This window comes from Dipodomys merriami, unplaced genomic scaffold (genome assembly GCF_024711535.1).
Source record: "Dipodomys merriami isolate MVZ:Mamm:240054 unplaced genomic scaffold, mDipMer1.0.p SCAF_13, whole genome shotgun sequence".
NCBI lineage: Eukaryota > Metazoa > Chordata > Mammalia > Rodentia > Heteromyidae > Dipodomys > Dipodomys merriami.
The window spans coordinates 39,896,970-39,915,990 of record NW_027202604.1 but is presented as its reverse complement, the minus strand read 5'-3'; the positions used below and the strand labels follow the sequence as shown (position 1 = coordinate 39,915,990).

At 59.5% G+C, this 19,021-nt stretch overlaps 2 protein-coding genes across 6 annotated transcripts in view; one reads left to right on the top strand and one right to left on the bottom strand.

The window, feature by feature from the left end:
- LOC138824843 (sodium- and chloride-dependent taurine transporter) overlaps positions 1–13,404 on the top strand; it is an 83,007-nt gene extending 69,603 nt beyond the window's left edge. For all 4 annotated transcript variants that reach the window (XM_070019211.1, XM_070019210.1, XM_070019208.1 and 1 more), the window contains exons 11-15: positions 400–537; positions 4,289–4,391; positions 4,879–4,979; positions 7,360–7,530; positions 9,713–13,404. In XM_070019211.1, the coding sequence (XP_069875312.1) occupies positions 400–537; positions 4,289–4,391; positions 4,879–4,979; positions 7,360–7,530; positions 9,713–9,853 (654 nt within the window). In that variant the 3' untranslated portion in view covers positions 9,854–13,404. The remainder of the gene's footprint in view (positions 1–399; positions 538–4,288; positions 4,392–4,878; positions 4,980–7,359; positions 7,531–9,712) is intronic.
- Positions 13,405–15,610: 2,206 nt separating this feature from the next.
- The window catches only part of LOC138824841 (glutamate receptor-interacting protein 2-like), a 65,862-nt gene continuing 62,451 nt past the window's right edge, over positions 15,611–19,021 (bottom strand). For both annotated transcript variants that reach the window (XM_070019207.1, XM_070019206.1), the window contains exons 23-24: positions 18,299–18,445; positions 15,611–16,477 (exon numbers count right to left, since the gene is read on the bottom strand). In XM_070019207.1, coding sequence (XP_069875308.1) covers positions 16,319–16,477; positions 18,299–18,445 — 306 coding nt within the window. In that variant the 3' untranslated portion in view covers positions 15,611–16,318. The remainder of the gene's footprint in view (positions 16,478–18,298; positions 18,446–19,021) is intronic.

Below are 19,021 nucleotides of genomic sequence, written 5' to 3'. Positions count from 1 at the left end.
ACATGTCTGAGCAGCCATACCGGTGTGGCCTGCCATGGTATCGAAGGTCCAGAGAGCATGGACCACCCTTACCCCAGGAGAGTGGTTGTCATGACAACTAAAACACAGGGTCGGCACTGGCTTCCTGGGGAAGCAGTTTTCCCTCAGTCTTGTGTGAGAGAAGGGCATTCTGGCAGCAGAAACAGCCTGAGCAAGATGCCCAGACTGGGGCCTTATTTGCTGTATGTATAGAGCAGCGTGGCCTGCTCACATGCAAGGCCTGACTGCGGGGAAATGGCAGGCGCCTTGTGTGTGCCTGGGCCGCTCCCCTCCTCTTCCCTGCCCTCTCCTCCCCTCCCCTCCCCTCCCCAAGCAGCAGCAGCAGCTCCCTCACTGGCTCTCTCTCCCTTCCCTCCTCAGTTTGTTGAGGTCGAAGGACAGATCACGTCCTTGGTTGATCTTTACCCGTCCTTCCTAAGGAAGGGTTATCGTCGGGAAATCTTCATCGCCATCGTGTGTAGCATCAGCTACCTGCTGGGGCTGACGATGGTGACGGAGGTAAGCGCTGTCCCCGGGCGGCACACGGGACCCTGGCTCGGGACACCAGGCGCACCCACCCCCTCCCACCCCAGTGTAGCTCACCTCCCACCCCCGCCCACCCCCTCCTACCCCCGCCCACCCCCTCCCACCCCCACCCACCCCCTCCCACCCAGCGTACCCCCTCCCACCCCCGCCCACCCCCTCCCACCCCCGCCCACCCCCTCCCACCCAGCGCACCCCCTCCTACCCCCTCCCACCCCCACTCACCCCCTCCCACCCCAGTGTAGCTCACCTCCCACCCCCTCCCACCCAGCACACCCCCCTCCTACCCCCCCACCCCCGCCCACCCCCTCCCACCCCCGCCCACCCCCACCCACTCCCTCCCACCCCCGCCCACCCCCTCCCACCCAGCGCACCCCCTCCTACCCCCTCCCACCCCCACCCACCCCCTCCCACCCAGCGCACACCCTCCTACCCCCCTCCCACCCCCTCCCACCCCCACCCACCCCCTCCCACCCAGCGCACCCCCTCCTACCCCCCTCCCACCCCCTCCCACCCCCACCCACCCCCTCCCACCCAGCGCACCCCCTCCTACCCCCCTCCCACCCCCTCCCACCCCAGTGTAGCTCACCTCCCACCCCCACCCACTCCCTCCCACCCAGCGCACCCCCTCCCACCCAGCGCACCCCCTCCCACCCAGTATACCCCCTCCCACCCCCCTTCCACCCCAGTGTAGCTCACCTCCCACCCCCGCCCACCCCCTCCCACCCAACGCACCCCCTCCTACCCAGCGCACCCCCTCCTACCCCCTCCCACCCCCACCCACCCCCTCCCACCCAGTGTACCCCCTCCCACCCCCCTCCCACCCCAGTGTAGCTCACCTCCCACCCCCTCCCACCCCTTCCCACCCAGTGCACCCCCTCCCACCCAGCACACCCCCTCCCACCTCCCTCCCACCCTCTCCCACCCCAGCCCACCCCCTCCCACCCCAGTGCAGCTCACCTCCCACCCCCTCCCACCCAGCGCACCCCCTCCTACCCCTCTCCCACCCCCTCCCACCCCCACCCACCCCCTCCCACCCAGCACACCCCCTCCCACCTCCCTCCCACCCTCTCCCACCCCAGCCCACCCCCTCCCACCCCAGTGCAGCTCACCTCCCACCCCCTCCCACCCAGCACACCCCCCTCCTACCCCCCCACCCCCGCCCACCCCCTCCCACCCCCGCCCACCCCCACCCACTCCCTCCCACCCCCGCCCACCCCCTCCCACCCAGCGCACCCCCTCCTACCCCCCTCCCACCCCCTCCCACCCCCACCCACCCCCTCCCACCCAGCGCACCCCCTCCTACCCCCCTCCCACCCCCTCCCACCCCCGCCCACCCCCTCCCACCCAGCACACCCCCTCCTACCCCCCTCCCACCCCCTCCCACCCCAGTGTAGCTCACCTCCCACCCCCTCCCACCCAGTGTACCCCCTCCCACCCCCCTCCCACCCCAGTGTAGCTCACCTCCCACCCCCTCCCACCCCTTCCCACCCAGTGCACCCCCTCCCACCCAGCACACCCCCTCCCACCTCCCTCCCACCCTCTCCCACCCCAGCCCACCCCCTCCCACCCCAGTGTAGCTCACCTCCCACCCCCTCCCACCCAGTGCACCCCCTCCTACCCCCGCCCACTCCCTCCTACCCCAGTGCAGTTCACCTCCCACCCCCACCCATCCCCTCCCACCCAGCGCACCCCCTCCTACCCCCCCACCCCCGCCCACCCCCTCCCACCCCCACCCATCCCCTCCCACCCAGTGCACCCCCTCCCACCCCCGCCCACCCCCTCCCACCCCCGCCCACCCCCTCCCACCCAGCGCACCCCCTCCTACCCCCCGCCCCCGCCCACCCCCTCCCACCCCCACCCATCCCCTCCCACCCAGTGCACCCCCTCCCACCCCCGCCCACCCCCTCCCACCCCCGCCTACCCCCTCCTACCCCAGTGCAGCTCACCTCCCACCCCCACCCATCCCCTCCCACCCAGCGCACCCCCTCCTACCCCCCCACCCCCGCCCACCCCCTCCCACCCCCACCCATCCCCTCCCACCCAGCGCACCCCCTCCCACCCCCTCCCACCCAGCGCACCCCCTCCCACCCCATCTCACCCAGTGCACCCCCTCCTACCCCCCCCCCCACCCCCTCCCACCCCAGTGCAGCTCACCTCCCTCATGCCCTCTTCTGGGTGTGCTGTGCCCCAGGCCCTGTGAGGGCAACAAGCAGAGATTCAGGCCCCAGCAGCTGACCACAGCTGACCACAGCTCTTCTGTTCCACAGCCAAACTGTCCTGCTCTTGGAGGCAGGGATTACTTGGGTTTGATTTCAGGGTCTCACACTACTATTTGACTCATGCCCCCAACCTCTGTGTGTGTGTGTGTGTGTGTGTGTGTGTGTGTGTGTGTGTGTGTGTGTGTGTGTGTGTGTGTGTGTGTGTGTGTGTGTGTGTGTGTGTGTGTGTGTGTGTGTTGAGATAAGCGTCTCACAGACTTTACTGTCCAGGCTGGCTTTGAAGCACATTCCTAAGTATCTAGGACGACAGGTGTGAACCACTGGTGTCTAGCTCTCCAGCCTTTTTTTTTTTGTTTTTTTCTGGTTGTGGAGCTTGAACTCTGGGCCTAGGCACTGTCCCTGTGCTCTTCAGCTCAAGGTGAGCGCTCTACCGCTTGAGCCACAATGCCGCTTCTGGTTTTCTGGTGGTTTATTGGAGATAAGAGTCTCAGGGAGTTTCCTGCCCTGGCTGGCTTTGAACCATGATCCTCAGATCTCAGCTTCCTGAGTAGTTAGGATTACAGGCGTGAGCCACCAGCGCCCAGCTCTCCAGCTGTTTTTATGCTTATTTTTTATTGGATCTCATTTCCCTCCCAGGCCAAGCACCCAGACTGCAATCTCCTTAGCTTAGGATTCCTGGAATAGTGACACCTTCCTCATTCAGCTTATCGGGCTTATGAACTTTTTCTTCCTGAGCTGGCCTGAAACCTCGATCCTCCCAATCTCAGCCTCCCAAGTAGCCAGGATGATGGGCTTAAGCCACCAGCTTCTGGCTACCCTACTTTTGAATGCTGAGCTAGACCCCAGGCCAGGCACATGCTCAGCAAGTGGTCTTCCACTGTGCGGGCATCTGGACAGTGGGGGTGCATCAGGCAGGGATCTTGTATGGGGTAGAGGGAGCAGGAGCGACAGCAGGAGATGCAGCAGAAGATGGACGTCCAGCACCACCGAGGGGGCACTCCACACCCCGGGCCACACACCGAGCAGCTGGGGCCGCTGGGGAGCAGCGGCGTCTCCTTTGGATATAGATGGCCCATTGTTCAGATGGGCCCCCTCTTTTGTTAAGACATGTCATTTGCCTCCAGTTTTTCTCTTCCTGTGTTTTAATGAAATTTGTCAAACCTAAAGTTGGATCATTTTTACTTTTTTTTTTAGCAGTACTAGGGTTTGAACTTGCTAGGCTGGCATGCTACCATTTGAAGCATGCCTCCCATCCAGTTTTTTGATGATTAATTGCCCAGGTTGGCTTTGAACCATGATCTTTCGGGCATCAGCCTCCTGAATAGCTAGGAGTACAGACATGAGTCAAGCTGAGCACTTAAAAAAATATATGCATGTATGTACACATGCTGCTAGGCATGCTAAGCATTTTCCTTTGGTGTATTCTAGCTTATTTGCCAGAGAGTTTTATATATGATCAGTAAGAGACCAAATAATCAATCACCCCTCTCTTGTCTCCTCCACAGGGTGGCATGTATGTGTTTCAACTCTTTGACTACTATGCAGCTAGCGGTGTATGCCTTTTGTGGGTTGCATTCTTTGAATGTTTTGTTATTGCCTGGATCTATGGTGAGTACGGGATTGTGCAGATCCTTTCTCAGGCTTCTCCCTGGGGCTTCTTTTCACTGGAGTGTGAGAGGCTTTGGCTGGAAGGCCTTGCCCTCCCGGGCCCTTTCCAGGGCAAGCCTCGCCCTGTAGTCACATCACAGACAGCCCCGTGCTGAGGTGCCGGGTGTGAGAGGTGCTTTGACCAATAGAGAACCTGGATGAATGAGGGTCTGTGTGTGATCACCTAGCATCCCCAAAGGGCCCATGCTGACCTCCTAAGGCTTAAGTTTGCCATAATGGGATCTGGGCTCTGCCTAACACCGACCAAGAACAAAAGCTACAGGATGCCCTGTATTATTTGTGTTCCACACCATTTTGGTTATGCCACACCTGTGTGGAGACAGAGGCCTGATGATCCCAGAGGCCACACCCCAGCCCTGCCACACCAGCCCCAGGGCGGCGCCGGCCTTGGACCCGAATCACCCGTGTCCTCCGCTGTGTCTTGCAGGCGGTAACAGCTTCTATGACGGGATTGAGGACATGATCGGCTACCGGCCCGGGCCCTGGATGAAGTACAGCTGGGCTATCATCACTCCAGTCCTGTGTGTGGTGAGTTCCACAAGGCTCTGGCTCAGCATGTTTACTGGCTAGCCAGTCTTCCATTCTGCCAGCGCTGGTTGCGGTGTGTTTGGCGAGGAGCTTGCGGGGGGGCGTGGAGGGGTGAGTGGTCAAGCTGAGGCCGCAGCGTGGTGAGCCGGGAGTTCTGCCCGTTAGTTGTCCACGGAGGAGGGGGTGTGGCAGCAAGCTGTTCTGAGCTCTCCCGTCCCTGCCGCCATCTTAGGCTTGACCTTGGCATGTACCTTTCAGCCCGTGGTGATGTTCTTCAACCACTATCACAAAAGCTGCTGCCCTGTCCATGTCCAAGACCAGCCCAGACCCTAGATGCTTGTGGGAAACCTTGTCTGCACCCCGTTGTCACACCACAGGGAACACGGATGGCCTCCTAGCATTTAGGAATCAGCTTGGGGGATAAACGGGCCCTCCCCCAGTGACCTGTGCTCCCAGGCAGGGCCGAACTGCTGCTACCCCCGGCAATTGCAAGTCGCAGCCTCAAGCACACCACTTCTCTGAGCCTCAGTTTCCTTACCTCTAAAGCAAGGCCTGCAGGGGGCACCAGACAACTTCACCTTTTCCCCATCACTGTTTAACACGACAGCGGGCTCCCATCAGGACGGTGTGCCCCTCCCCCTGCAGCCGGAAGCACCAGCAGCACTAGCAGTGGGCACACTTGGCCAGCACACACTCGCTTCTCTGGGTCTGATCTTCCATTGTGTTTGCCCCCCGCCCCTCTTACCACTCTGACCCCTGTCTACTCCTCTCTGCGCTCCCACCCCCCGCCCCAGGGCCAGAGCCCCACAGGCAGAAACCGTGAGAAAGGTGGGCAGGGCCGGGCACCCTCCCACCATGCTCTACCCTGCAGAATTTGTCACAGGATGGAGTTGGGCCCAGTTGTAGATGGCCTATGACCACCTATGCAGCACCTCATTCAGGAGCGGGGCTCCTCCCAGCCTCTTTGCCAGGCTGAGGTGCGCAGTATTGGGGCCCTCAGGGCCAACCCCACCCCACTTGGAATCTCGCGACCAAATCCCAGCCTGGAGCCTGGGCCCGTGGCTTGGCTTGGGGGGGAGGCTGGCAGGGGGAGGGGAGATGCCAGGCATTCACCCCTGCCCCCACATTACTGTGCGCCTGCCGTGTGCAGTCTGAATGGCCCTAGGTGAGCAGTGGGGAGCATTGGAGAGAGTGGGGTGAGTTGAGGGAAAAGAGGGCTGGACAGAGGGAACAGCCCATACTCAGGCTCCGGCATAAGTGGCTCAGGAACTGGGAGGAGTCCAGGATGGCCAGATTGCACAGGTGGGGGCAGGGGAGAGGTAAGGGGGGATACACGGGCTGACCAGGGCGGCTACGCTGAAGAGTGCAGCCTTCCTGCACCAGGAGGCACCCAGAAGCTTTGTCAGACTGGCACCAGCAAGACCCTTAAGGTGGCAGCGCAGGCAGCCCCAGGGCAGGCTGTGAGGACCCAGGGCAGGCGGCCCCAGGGCAGGTGTGAGGCTGCAGGGCAGGTGTGAGACCCCAGGGCAGGCGGCCCCAGGGCAGGTGTGAGACCCCAGGGCAGGTGTGAGACCGCAGGGCAGGTGTGAGGCCACAGGGCAGGTGTGAGACCGCAGGGCAGGTGTGAGGCTGCAGGGCAGGTGTGAGACCGCAGGGCAGGTGTGAGGCCGCAGGGCAGGTGTGAGGCCGCAGGGCAGGTGTGAGGCTGCAGGGCAGGTGTGAGACCGCAGGGCGGGTGTGAGGCTGCAGGGCAGGTGTGAGACCGCAGGGCAGGTGTGAGGCGGTAGGGTGGTGTGAGACCGCAGGGCGGGTGTGAGGCCGCAGGGCAGGTGTGAGACCGCAGGGCAGGTGTGAGGCCGCAGGGCGGGTGTGAGGTGGCAGGGCGGGTGTGAGGCCGCAGGGCGGGTGTGAGACCCCAGGGCGGGTGTGAGACCCCAGGGCAGGTGTGAGGACCCAGGGCAGGTGTGAGACCGCAGGGCGGGTGTGAGGAGGCAGGGCGGGTGTGAGGCCGCAGGGCGGGTGTGAGGAGGCAGGGCGGGTGTGAGGCGGCAGGGCGGGTGTGAGGCGGCAGGGCGGGTGTGAGGCGGCAGGGCGGGTGTGAGGAGGCAGGGCGGGTGTGAGGAGGCAGGGCGGGTGTGAGGCCCCAGGGCGGGTGTGAGACCCCAGGGCGGGTGTGAGGCCCCAGGGCGGGTGTGAGGAGGCAGGGCGGGTGTGAGGCCCCAGGGCAGGTGTGAGGAGGCAGGGCGGGTGTGAGGCCGAAGGGCGGGTATGAGCCAGCCCCTAGGAGAGATCCACCCGGGGCTGAGGCCTGCCCCTGCTCCAGCAGCCCGGCCTCCGCACAGCCTGGGACCCTCTGACCGCCCCGTCTGCTTCTCCACAGGGGTGTTTCGTCTTCTCTCTGGTCAAGTATGTACCCCTGACCTACAACAAAGTCTACGTGTACCCGACCTGGGCCATCGGGCTGGGCTGGAGCCTGGCCCTGGCCTCCATGGTGTGCATCCCTCTGGTCGTCATCATCCGCCTCTGCCAGACCGAGGGGCCGTTCCTCGTGGTGAGTGGGGGGGGGGTCTAGGGGGGTGGCGCCCAGGACAGCTCTCTGCCGGTTTTCTGGGTGGCCTTAGGCAAGATGGCTGCCCTTTATGAGTCCTGGGTTGAGATTGACCATGGGCAGAGGTGCATTGTGGGCTGTGGGTGGGGGAAGGTGTCTCCGCATGGGACACTGAGGGGGACAGCCGGGCTGTGGGGGACACAGTGGTCCTGCGGATCCCTCATCCCAGGAGGGAGACAGGAATCCCTCCCCCCCCCCCCCACCCCCGGCCAGGAGCCAGCCCAGGGGAAGCCCGGCCCGGCTCGGCCCAGCCGGGTTCCAGACCTGGGGCTGTGCGGCCTGACCTTGGCGGGCCCCCCTCTGCCTGGGACCCCCCCGCCCGCTTCCCCAGCTCCCCCACAGATTCCTCCCACAGTGCTCCAGGCCAGCAGGGCCAGGGCTCTTTCCAAGAACTTCTCTTCTCAGAATCTCTTTTAACCTTTGGGTCTGGGCTGATTCCAAGTCTGCACTGTTTTGTTCTGGGACCTTTTTTATTGTTATTCTCTTAAAAAAAAAAATATCTGGAGCCAGGATGTCCCGGGGCTCTGCCCCCACAGGCGGCTTGTGTTTCCTTTGGGCTCGGAGTCGCCCAGAGGGGCTGTTGATGGGGGGGGAGGTGTGGGGCGGAGGTGGGGCTGAGGGGGACAGGCACCGGGTCTGAGGCAGCAAGGCCTCCTGGGTATCCCACAGGGTTGGACCTGGTGTAGGTTCTGAGGAGTTGACGTACTGGACAGTGCATACGGAACACCAGCCTGGGGTGGCCATGGCTCTGAGCCAAACCAGGCCCCCCCTGGACACCCAGGCCCCCCAGAGTGCCGAGTGGGCACAGTGTTGCTGGGGGCGGGGTGGGTCTCTAGAGACCCACTGCCAGGGTGGGGACACCTAGCGGTCACTCACCTGTTGCCCTTTCCAAGCCTGATTTTAAAGTACTGGTCCCGCCTGCGCTCAGAGTTTGGCTGGCACAGGAGGGAGGGCAGAAGCATGGCTGGGGTGTGTGAGGAGGGTTCTCTGGATGCCTGGCCGGCACCCCCCCACACCGGGCCCCCGCTGGTGGCCTGCGGCGCTTGTGTACTGCCCATAGTGTGGTCAGCCCCCCAACCAGCAGGAAGCAGTGGGCCCCGGCAGCTGCCAGGCGGCTGGGCTGGAGCCGGGCAAAGACCAAGTCCACAGCTGGCAGCCAGGCGGGCCACAGGCCAAGAGCTGCCAGGTCTTAAGAAATGGAAGGGGGCGGCCAGGCGCCAGTGGCTCACGCCTGTCATCCTAGCTACTCAGGAGGCTGAGACCTGAGGATTGTGGTTCAAAGCCAGCCCGGGCAGCAAAGTCCATGAGACTTCTCTCTAATAAACCACTCAGAAAACCAGAAGTGGCACTGTGGCTCAAGTGGTAGAACGCTTGCCTTGAGCTGAAGAGCTGAGGGACAGCGCCCAGGCCCAGTTCAAGCCCCATGACTGACAAAAAAAAAAAAGAAAAGAAAAGAAAAGAAATGGAAGAGGGGCACCCTAAATGAGACTTCCTAGCTCGCACCTACCACGCATGTGCTGCGTTGTGTCAACGTTTTTATTTTTGTAACTGCTGGCCTCTCGAGGTCTGCGCAGACACTTGGCAGGACACGGGCTTAGAGACAGGCGTCCCGGGCCCTGGGCCAGCTCTGGCATGGCTTGTCTGGGGTTCTTCCCTTCTATGATGAGATGACTCACCTGCCCAGAATGGCCAGAGCTCCCCCCCCCAACCCAGAGCTGTGGGGGAGTCTGAGGGACTTGGGCCTGCCTGTGAGGAGGAGCTGGCAGCTCAGGAGGCTGAGGGGTGCCCACGGTTCCCCCCGGAGCTGCAGGGCTACACAGCAGCAAGCCACACTGAAGGCACCAGGGCACAGACAGGAAGGGCACCTGCGGGGAGACCTGTGTGGCACGCACGTGGAATTGGCTAGGAAAACTACTTTTCCAACTCAGGGGACCAGCAAACTCCATGGCCCCACTCCTTCCTTCCCAGAGAGACCAAGAGCAGGAGGTGGGGGGACGGGGAGAGACCTGCCACACGGCCCACCCAGCTGCAGGCACAGCAGTGCCTAGGAATGGTGAATCCGTGAGTCGGCCAACCAGCCGGCTCACGGCCTCTTCCTCCCCCCCCCCCCTGCTTGCTTCTGCAGAGAGTCAAGTACCTGCTGACCCCCAGGGAGCCCAACCGCTGGGCTGTGGAGCGGGAGGGGGCCGTACCCTTCAACACCACCACCACCATGAACGGCGCCCTGGTGAAGCCAACACACATCATCGTGGAGACCATGATGTGAGCTCGCCCCGGCCGGCCGCTTTCCTGCTGTTTACTAACGTTAGATTCTCATAGGACCAGGTTTACAGAGCTTTACATTTGCACTAGGATTTTTTTTTAATTGTCACAGAAAATGTTAATGTTAAATGTGTATGTGTGTGTGTGGGTGGGTGTGTGTGCGTGCCTGTTTATTGTGTGTGTGTGTGTGTCTCTTGTTTTGATTTCGGGATATTTTGTATAAAAAGACAACCTGTGGGCAGATGTCCCGGGGGAGGCCAAGCTTTCATACTGAATTAGATGGGAACTTGGTAAAATCTTCCTTTGTAATTTTTTTAAACATGTAACTATACAGACACTTAAGAGACTGTCATACACTTTTACCACTTGAATTGATTTTCTTGCCAGCAATACATCTCAATTTCTCAAAAGCAGTCCTTCGGTGCTTATGTAGCTGGCAGAAAGTTCTGCTCCCTCCGGCCCCACCCCAGAAAACAACACGAAACAACAGATCCACACTGGCTACAGTTTGCCTGGGATGGCAGGTACATCTAAGACGTGTAGCCCTTCTGAAGCCTGGTTCAGGTAGGAAAGGACCCACCAGCCGCAGAGGCCCAGGGGCAGGAGGACTTGGAGACCCTCTTCGCTGTTTGTCTTAGGAAGATAGATGCCAAAATAATGAGCCAACTCTCAAGACTAGAGCAACTGACGGAGGTTAGAGCTGAGGCCTCCAGCAGAAACGGTTGATGGGGAGAACAATCAGTAGGACTCTCAGAGCCACCAGGAGTCTCGGCAGGGGAGAGAGGGAGAGGGAGAGAGAGAGAAAGAGAGGGAGAGAGAGGGAGAGGTGTAGCATGAAGTGGCTCCTGGGAGCCCCTGGGCCAGGGGGTCTTGCAGAGGGCCAAGTGTCTGGCGATGCTGGCAGTTCTGGGCCATTCCATGCTCGGGCCTGAAGCCAGCTCAGAAGTGTGGGCTAGGTGTTCCCCAGGCCCCATGGATTTGTTGAGGGGTGCAGGAGAGGAGGAAAGGGGAGGCGAGTGGATCAAGCCATGTGGCCCCAGCGTGAGGACGCAGAGTTGCCCCTCCTGGCCTCCCGGCCCCCTTGGCTCTGACCTCACTGCCCTGGGCTGGGAGACTCGCCACATTCTCTCTCAGAACACCACCCCAGGGCCACCCCAGCCAGCAAAGGCTACCTTTGAGTAGAGCCCAGAGCTACTTTTGAGGCTGGATCTTGGATGCGGTGGGGGGGGGGGGGCGCAGCTTGGTGGTGGTGAGCTGGCTGGCCTTGAGCCTTCCACGCTAAGCCTGGCAGACTGTGTGGGGATGGAGGAGAGAAGGCAAGGTTGGCAGAAGGTTGGAATTGCAGGGGGCTGGCCCCCCTGAGCTCGCAGACCAGGCCAGGGCCAGGAGCAGGGCACACAGGCAGACACACCTCCGCCTGCCCGGCGATGGTCCCAACGGACACATCGTCACACGCACAGCCACAAGGCTGCTGGCAGCTTGGAGAGCGGGGTCCTCCTCAAATCCAAGAGTCAGGACTCCCCCCGCCACCCGCCCCCCCCTCCCCCCGGGGGCAAGTCTGGACCTCGTGTCTCTGACAAGTGTATACATTTCTCTGTTTCCAAAGCTATGTACTCTGCCAAACCACGCCGAATCCTTTCCAAACATCAACCAGTTCTACCATGTTCCTATTTTTCTATGTACTTATGGTTGCCGTGGTGTCTGATCGAGTGTGTGTTGTTGTTTTGTCGTCATCTTACTGAGTAGCTATGTGACCTGTGTTCTTCTGTCTTACGGAACTTTAGTAAACTAACCACTGGTGGGTGAAGACAGGTGACGGGAGAGCGGGGCGGGCCTTGTGGTCACTTCCGTCTTCCCTTCCCTCCCTGGTACCCCGCGTGCAAGGCGTCAGTATTCTGGGTTGGTAGACAAATTGCAACATTCTGGAAAGGCCTGAAGAAGGTCTCTTCTCATAAGATTCCCAGACCAAATCCTAGACCAAAGACACAAGCAGACCAAGTCTCCAGCGCTGCCTGGATGAAAGGTCGCCTCCTCCCCCCTGTCCCCGGCCTCCCGGGCACCTGTCTCCAGTTCCAGTCCCGCGCCCGCTCCCGGGCTCTGTCCCATGTGCAGTGACGATTGTCTTCGTGTCGCCGTATGAGTGACATTTTTTCATTAGAGCTCGTGACTCCGGTCCACCTGTGTCTTGCCAAGTAGCTCTCTGCTTGGGACGGTCAGACATTGTGACCGCAAGTCGCCCGGCCTGCCAGGGCCAGACAGCAAGTGCGGAGACACCATAAGGAAACAAATGGCTGAGCTGCCCCGGGGGACACATCATTGGTGGTCCTGGGCCATGGTCCCTGATCTAATGTCCTCATTGTACATGGGGAAACCGAGGCCCTGAGCAGACCGGGGGGGTGGGGGGGGGATTTGACTGCCTGCTGTACTATCTGCAAGGTGTGCATGCGAGGTGGGCGTGGCCGGCTTCCACCATAGGAAACACACACCTTCCCCCACCCGTGGACCCCAGGCCGCAGCCTGGAGGAGAAATGAGCTCTGACCACCGCCCCAGTGACCCTCCATCTCCTGGCTAGGAGATGGGGAGGACTGAGACCCCCGCACAGCAGGAAAGCAGCTCAGGCCCAAGGCTTCCTAGGAGGAGCCTTGGTCCCCGGGAGAGAGCAGGAGGCACCCCTCGGCCTCCCCTGGCTCTCCCAGCACAGCACCAGCCTCGCCCGCACTGCAGCTCTCCACCAGACGCGCTCTGGGCAGCCGGTCCGAGAGCAGAGCCCCCTACTGCTCCCCCAAGACACACACAAGCCAGGAAGGCACCCCAGAGCGAAGGCCCCTCAAGGTCTCACCTAGCCCTAGACCCGTCGCGTGGGTGCTGTAAATACCTCTGTCTGCGAACCCCCATCCAGTGCAAAGCCACAAGACTAAACCCAGGGAGCAGAAGGGAGAGCCCCCCTCCCCCTCCAGGCCTTCCCTCAGAAACATGGCATCTTCAGAGAAAGCTGGCTGCCCTAGTTCTCTGGGCCGTCTCCGCAGGCTTGCTCTCCTTCCGCAAGGACGCGGGGCGTCTTGTTATATATCTGGCTTCAATCTGAGATGGTTACTCCATTATTATTTTTTTTTTTTACCCAATTAATCTTCCCAATCCCTAAAAACTGTGACTCTGTATTTAGCACAAGAAAAAGCCAAGAACGTGGGTTTGCCTCCTTCCAGAAATATGTCTGGCTCATCAGGACATTTTTTAAAAAACTTCAAAATATTTTTAAGGTATTTTAAACTTTTGTAAAAAATAAAAACCAAAAAAACTGAAATCAACCAACGAGAGGAGGAATTTGTATCTGAGCAAGACCCTGGTGTGTGAGTCAGTCTCCAGTCTCGCAGTATACAAGCTTTTGTGTATAAATGTTTTATGATATGGATCCCTGTATTTTGCAGGGTTTTTTTCCCTCTTTTGCTTTTTAGATAAATATGTATATCAATATTTTAAATTCATCTTTGCTTTTTTTAGAGGAGTTTGTAATCACCTTATAACATGACAATAAACATTTCCTTTTTAAAATTCAACACGTGTGGTGTGTTTGGCAAGCACCTTGCGGGCTCAGGCCTGCTCTCCAGCAGAAGGCCGTCAGGGTTGGGAATAGCTGCGTATCATAATGAGATACCTCGGGATAGGATTTTTTATAATGCACACAGCCTGAAGGCCATTTTATACAGTATTCGAGGGCTCCCACGATTTGACTGCGACCTTGGGATGCAGGAGCAGGGGGGATGGTAGGCCTGTGAGCCAGGCAGAGGTGGTGCTGGGTTGATGCTCAAAAAGTTTCAGCACCTGGGTGCTGATGGCTGACGCCTGTAATCCTAGCTACTCAGGAGGCTGAGATCTGAGGATCACTGTTCAAAGCCAGCCTGGAAAGTCCACAAGACTTTAATTTCCAGTGAAGCACCAAAAAGCTGGAAATAAAGCTGTAGCTCAAGCAGTAGAGCACTAGCCTTGTGCAAAAACAGCTCAGGGATGGCACCCCGGCCTAGAATTCACACACACACACACACACATACACAAACCATTTCAGATCTTTTGCCAGGCACTGGTGACTCAGCCCATCATCTCAGCTACTCTGAACTAAGGTGTAAGGTAGCCTCCTGAGATGAGTCCTCTGTGCTGCTTACTGGCTTGCTGATGTCACTAGAATGTGCACTCTATCTCAGACCACCTGAAGCCCAGTAAATGGTAGAGGGGTGAGTGTGTGTGTGTGTGTGTGTGTGTCTTGAAGCTTTAACTCGGCCTGGGCGCTGTCCCTGAGCTTCTTTGCTCAAGGCTAGTGCTCTGCCACTTGAGTTACAGCTCCCCTTCTGGGTTTTTTTTTTTTTTTCATTAGTTAATTGGAGCTAAGACTCTCACTGGCTTTCCTGCCTGGGCTGGCTTTTGAACCATGATCCTCAGCCCTCAGCCTCCTGAATAGCTAGGATGACAGATGTGAGCCACCAGTGCCTGACATGACAGAGGTTTTGAGTGGATGAATGCTCTAGAAAGCAAGTGAGATCACACAAGCTGGCCCTGGTACGCCCAGGAATTTTTTTTTAAAAAAGCAAATAGCCTACTCTTAAGTGCATTTTAATATTTATTAAAAATTCATCCCAACAGTGGCCTGCCGCCCCACCCCCGGCTGCAGTCCCGGCAGGACAGTTACACACGGGCCCCAAACATCACAGGCAGCTTTTGGCCTGCTGGCTTGTGCTTCCAGAGAGCCCCAAGAACTCCCAGTAGAAAAATAATTTACACAGAATGGGCTTTCAGCCAGAGAAAAATACAGCTTTAGGGGTGGGGGAATGTCACCCAAAATGCAGGGGTGGGGGGGACTCCGGGGTTGGCGAAGGTCAGGTCCGGATGGATGTGTGGGAGACGCCAGGGGGACTATTGCATATGAGCAGGCCTGGCCAGCCCCCCCCCCACCAGCCAGGCCCAATTGCATATGTGTGGGAGAACAGCAGAGACCCGAGGAAGGCCAGCCTGGATGTGCTTTCTCTTGCCTAGAGTCCCGGAATCTTGGAGTCCTGTGGCTTTCCTAAGGGGAGGGACCCTGAGAGTGTCCGGTCCAGCCATGTTATCTAACAGGCCCCGAGAGGCCAAGAAGCCTGCCCAAGGTCACACAGCTTGTGGCTGCTGGCGGCCCAGGAGCCATCTCTGCTATCCTCAGCCCTCCAAGCGGAGCTCCGCCTTTACTCGACGCCCCTGCATGGGGGGCTAGTGCCTTTCTCCCTAGTGTGACCGCAGAGGCTCTGAGGGCAGGGCCTGGGCTCAGCCAGGAGACCTGCACCTGCTCCCACTGTCCACCCCACTTCCCAGAGGAGCACGAGCCCGCAGGGGTCAGCCAACAGGGAACCTGTGCCGAGAAACCTGGCTCCTTCCTGCAACTGGTCTTGGGTGGAAGAGCCTTTTCCTGGCCTCTGGGGGGCCCAGGAGTGGAGCACGCAGCAGGGCGGGGGAGGAGAGGCCCCTGGTTTGAAACCCACCTCAGAGCCCTGTGGGAGGGAAACAGGGATTGGCTGAACCCCCAGTGGCCCTCCAAACCCACGGCCAGACCGCACCTGGGCCGTGCTCAACACCAAACGGTTCTCGCTGCATTGTGAAACTGGAGGCAATGGTGTGGGGCCGCCAGGGCCGCCGGGGCTTCCAGGTTGCAAGAGAGACAGACTCCACCTCAGGACCTGGAGGCTGTCCCTGCGGGCCTCCCCCCCCCCTCCACCCCAGCTCTTCCCCCTCCAGGGCTGGGATGTCGCCAGGCGCCCACCTCCCCTCTGCCTCCTGCCCCCAGGTTTCTCGGTGGAGTGGCAGGCCAGCCATACTTCCTGGGCCTTCTGTCCTCCAAACGCTGCAAGGGGGCATATGGCCAGGACATGTGACCGCCCACCACTGACACTGGGCTGCCCACGGACAAGCCGCTGACCTTCAGTGGCTGGAACACCCGGGCTGGAACGCCCGGCTTGGGGCGTCCTAAGAAGGTACGCAGAATTAGAGGTCCTTGTGCCAGCCAGCCCCAACACCTGGATTCGGGCCCAGGGAAGGTGCTGGCTCCTTCCTGAGCCTCCGCCCATCAGGAAGCGGAACATCACCTGCTCGCCTGGCACTTCAGTCCCTGACTCAGGGAGGGCCCCAGCCTGCGTTGCTTACCTCTCCTGACAGGGAGCTCGCTCCCGGCAGGGCCTGGGGATCCTCCCATTCCCCCCACCTACGCCTCTCTCCCTGGCTGCGCAGCCATCCCAGCCCCTTCGGAAGGGGCTTCTCTGGGCATCTCAGAGACCTAACTTGGTCAAGACCCAGATGTAGCTCCAAATAAGGCTGGGACCTCGCTGCCTGGGACCACAGAAGTGGGGCACAGATACCAAGGCCCAACCCTGGCTCGGAACCTCCAGGCACACAGATGAGCAAGGTGTGCCCTTCTCTAGCCCAGCCCTGCCATGTCCGGACCACAGAAGGCCTTCAGAGCATCTGGGGGCTGCTGGGGGCTGGCGTGCGGGGCGTCCGGCGGCTCTGGGCCAGGGGGTTGCGGCTGATGACCAGCTCCAAGATGTCGCCTGCCTCTGCCAGGAGTGGCACTGCCAGGCAGCAGTCGAAGTCCCGCGTGCGGACATGGTTGACCTGCAAGGGACACAAGCAGGGGACAGGGCAGGGGATGCGTTGAGTGGCTGAAGAGGTGGGAATTGTATGATTTCCCGAAATAGGGGCCTGCCCCAGCCTTGGTTAAATTCCTGTACACACAGAGGAAGTTGCTCGTCATTAACTCAGTTCTTCTGGTTAGGCAGCAAAGAGAATGTTCTAGGGAGACACCTGCATACCTTTCAGGCTCCTCTGACTTTGCTCCTCTCTTTTTGTGTGTGTGTTTGTGTGTGTGTGTGGTTGTGTGTATGCGTGTATGTATGTGTGTGCATGTATGCGTGTGGGGAGGGTGACACTAGGACTTACACTCAGGGCCTCACACCTTTGCTTAGCTTTTTCGCTCAAGGCTGGCACTATTCATCTGAGCCATAGCTCCACCTCCAACTCTTTGCTGGTTAACTGGAGATTAAGGGATACTCCAATTTATCTGCCTGGATTTCAGATTTATCTGGATTTCAGATTTATCTAGATTTCAGATCACAGCCTCCTGAGTAGCTAGGAATACAGGCGTGAGCTCTGGGCAGCCAGCTTTCTCTCTTTTCAACATAAAAGGCAGGGTATATGGAAGGCAGGGTAGATGGAGCTCAAGGGTCTGGGTTCCATACTCAGCATCAGCAACACACACACACACACACACACACACACACACACACACAAACACACACACACATACACGCACACGCACACACAGCCTCTTGCCTACTGTTTGGTGACAGTCCTTGTTTCTGTTTTGTTTGTATTTTACCTTGAATGTCTATCTTAGACAAGGGATACTGATTTTTCATTCTTGAGATAATTCCCTTTCAAAAATAAATGTAATTAGCCAGGTATCGGTGGCTCACGCCTGTCATCCTAGCTACTCAGGAGGCTGAGATCTGAGGATCGTGGCTCAAAGCCAGCCTGGGCAGGAAAGTCTGTGAGACTCTTTATCTCCAATTAACCACCAGAAAACTGGGAGTGGTGCTGTGATTCAAGTGGTAGAGCACTAGCCTTGAGCTAAAGAGCTGAGGGACAGCGCCCAGGCGCAGAGACCAAGCCCCACTGTGGACCAAAAAAAAAAAAAAAAAAGAGAAAAAAAAGATATAAAAAATACATAAATTGAAGAAGATTCATCGATTTAGAGAAAACATGAGTACATTGAAAATAAAAAATGGCTAAAACAAAGGAACATAATCAGCTAAGGCAGGGGAGGGGGCAAGGGTGGTTCTGAGGTGGTTCTGGGTGGTCCAGGGTAGCCTAGATGGCCAGGCCACACGGCCCAGGCTCCCTTGGGAAAGTAAGGTAGGTCACATGACTGGCTCTGGCCAATAGATTGTGAAGAAAGAAGACAGGTGAATTCAGGGAGAGCCAAGCCTGTCATCCCGGCTCCTCCAGAAGTCGAGGAGTGGCTGTGGAAGGCCACTGGGGACAGAAAAGTTCAGGAGACTCCGTCTCCACAGACGGCAGGGCCCAGGGGTGCTCGCCTGGCATCGCAGCACACAGGGTCTGGACCCAGGATGCAGTGGTAAACAGACCCTATCTTGGAAAAGGGGTCGGAGCATCTGCTCAGCTAGCATGAGGCCCTGGGTTCAATCCCCGGTACTGCCAAAAAAACCCGAATCATTTCTCCTGTGGAGGTGTCTGTGTAGGCTGCATGGGAAATGGGGACCCCCAGGAGGTGGGCGCAGGGCCTTGCCTCCTTGGTGCCCATGCCCGGTGCTACAGGTGGAGGTGTCGGTGCTGGGCATCGCTCCTACCCGCCCTCCCCACTTTTCGCAAGCGGAGGTCTGGCCTGGTCCCCGTCACCGCCACGGCCCACCTTACCTGCAGGATCCTGTCGAAGGGCCGCAGGCCCCCACGCTGGGCCGGCCCGTCAGCGCGTACCGTGTGCACATAGACGCCCTTCTCCAAGAGACCGTCCGAGACGCTGAAGCCAAAGTCATTCCGCAATGGGTCCTTGTGCAGCGTCACCTGGGGACAGGAGGCGACGCCGGCCCTGGAACTGTGCCTTGCTGCAGCTCACCCCTTGGGCTGGCATTCGGTGCCCCTGGGGTCCAGGTCCAGGCTGTTGGCCAGCTGCACTCCCACAGCAGCCTGCTGAGCCCACGCCAGGCCCCCATGCGCCCCAGCCCCCCACGTCACAGCACCCCGCACCCCTGGGGCCTTAGCTGGAGGCCCCGTTCCCGCTTCCTCCGAACCTGCGGAACCTGAGAGGCCCCGGGCATCCCGCCACCCGGACACCTGTGGTCCTTAAGGGCAACGCTGCCTGCCACCCACAGGCTGTGGGCAGCCGTGGCCCGCAGGGGTCTCCGGTCAGTGGTGTTCCCACACGGGGACCCAAAGTGCCGGCAGGTGCCAGCTTCTGGCCCCAGGTAGTTGTGGAAAGATGTGGGAGAAACTGATGTTTGGTTGTCCCACAGTTCCAAGCCCACCGGGGCAGCAAAGTCCATGAGACTCTTACTTCCAATTAATTACCAAAAGAAGAAAAAAAAAAGCCAGAGGTGGAGCTATGGCTCAAGTGGTAGAGCGCTGGCCTTATGCAAAAAA